Consider the following 1,314-nt stretch of genomic DNA (forward strand, 5'->3'; position numbering starts at 1 on the left):
CTACTTTTATAAACACACGCTATAATTCACAGCGATTCACACACTTTATAACACCGTCAATACCGTTCGCTTGACTCAGTTATCTGCAGTTATTTGCGGGGCTTATATATTAAAATAGAGGGCGCCTGGAAAAGACTAGAGTTGCCAGAAACAGTCATGATCCTTCTATAAACTCCAGCGCGCCTGCTTCCAGCGTCGCGTGACTTCCGCTGTCGTAACAATATAAATGTAGTTAGGCCGTTTTGTAACACAAACACATTTGTTGGGCAAATAGGGAATAAGATAAAGGAGTAAAGAGAAATAGAAAAATTAAATGTCACCCCCACTCCTGGCACCATAAAATCGTGTAAGATAGCAAGAATAATGTTCAAAAATACAAACAATTCATCTAAGCCATTTTTGTTAACCCAGAGGTGCTGAGATTCAGGAAAAATTGAGCGGGGGAATTTTTGTCTTGGAGGAGGCCGGAACGAGGTGGTGGTGAGTAGGTGCGAGAAGTCTTGAAGCATGCATGGTGTGATTTTGTTTCAATCCAAGTAAGAAAGGTAAATTTTCTAGATTTTTTCAACTCGCACGGTGGTCACGTGTTAACTGTTTCTGGAGCTGAGAGGGGCAGCAGAATGAAATATTGACTAGGGTAGCTAAATAGACAGCGCCAGTCTGGCTACAGTTATTTGAAAGTTTAATCCTACAAAAAAAAGTATCGAATGGTGCAAATTATTTAAATACATGAGTTCAGTGAACGTACTTGAAAGTGTAGGGACCCACTTCTTCCAATACAGGTTTCGCGCCATTAAAGGTGACGTCAGCAGGGTTGGTGACGTTGAAAATATAAATCCTGACGTATATAGGCACTGGAATATTCTTCCAGTTCTCGAACATTGTAGTTCCTTCGGCTAACACCAGTTGCTGAAAAATACAATGGTGTTTATAAAATCAAAATGTTACACTATAATTAAAAAACAGCATGTTTGTCAGACCATTGACACATAACGTATAAAGGTGACATAATCACAGCTATCATATAGACTATTTGATAGACATATAGATAGATAATTTGAAACTATGAAATAACTTTATAAAATCAAACTGGAGATTTTATCCAAAGGTGCTTTATAACATCAAACTGAAGATGTTATCCCAAAGTGCTTTATAACATCAAACTGAAAATGTTATCCAAAGATGTTTTATAACATCAAACTGAATATGTTATCCAAAGGTGCTATATAACATAAAACTGAAGATGTTATCCAAAGGTGCTATATAACATAAAACTGAAGATGTTATCCAAAGTTTGATGTTATAAAGCACCGG

The 1,314-nt window shown here is 37.0% G+C and overlaps 1 protein-coding gene across 1 annotated transcript in view; it reads right to left on the reverse strand.

The window, feature by feature from the left end:
- Positions 1–1,314, reverse strand: part of LOC106473955 (scavenger receptor class B member 1-like) — a gene marked incomplete at its 3' end in the record, with an annotated part of 15,531 nt that overhangs the window by 2,958 nt on the left and 11,259 nt on the right. The window contains exon 2 of the mRNA XM_013934645.1: positions 749–909. Coding sequence (XP_013790099.1) covers positions 749–909 — 161 coding nt within the window. The remainder of the gene's footprint in view (positions 1–748; positions 910–1,314) is intronic.

This window comes from Limulus polyphemus, unplaced genomic scaffold (genome assembly GCF_000517525.1).
Source record: "Limulus polyphemus unplaced genomic scaffold, Limulus_polyphemus-2.1.2 Scaffold6671, whole genome shotgun sequence".
NCBI lineage: Eukaryota > Metazoa > Arthropoda > Merostomata > Xiphosura > Limulidae > Limulus > Limulus polyphemus.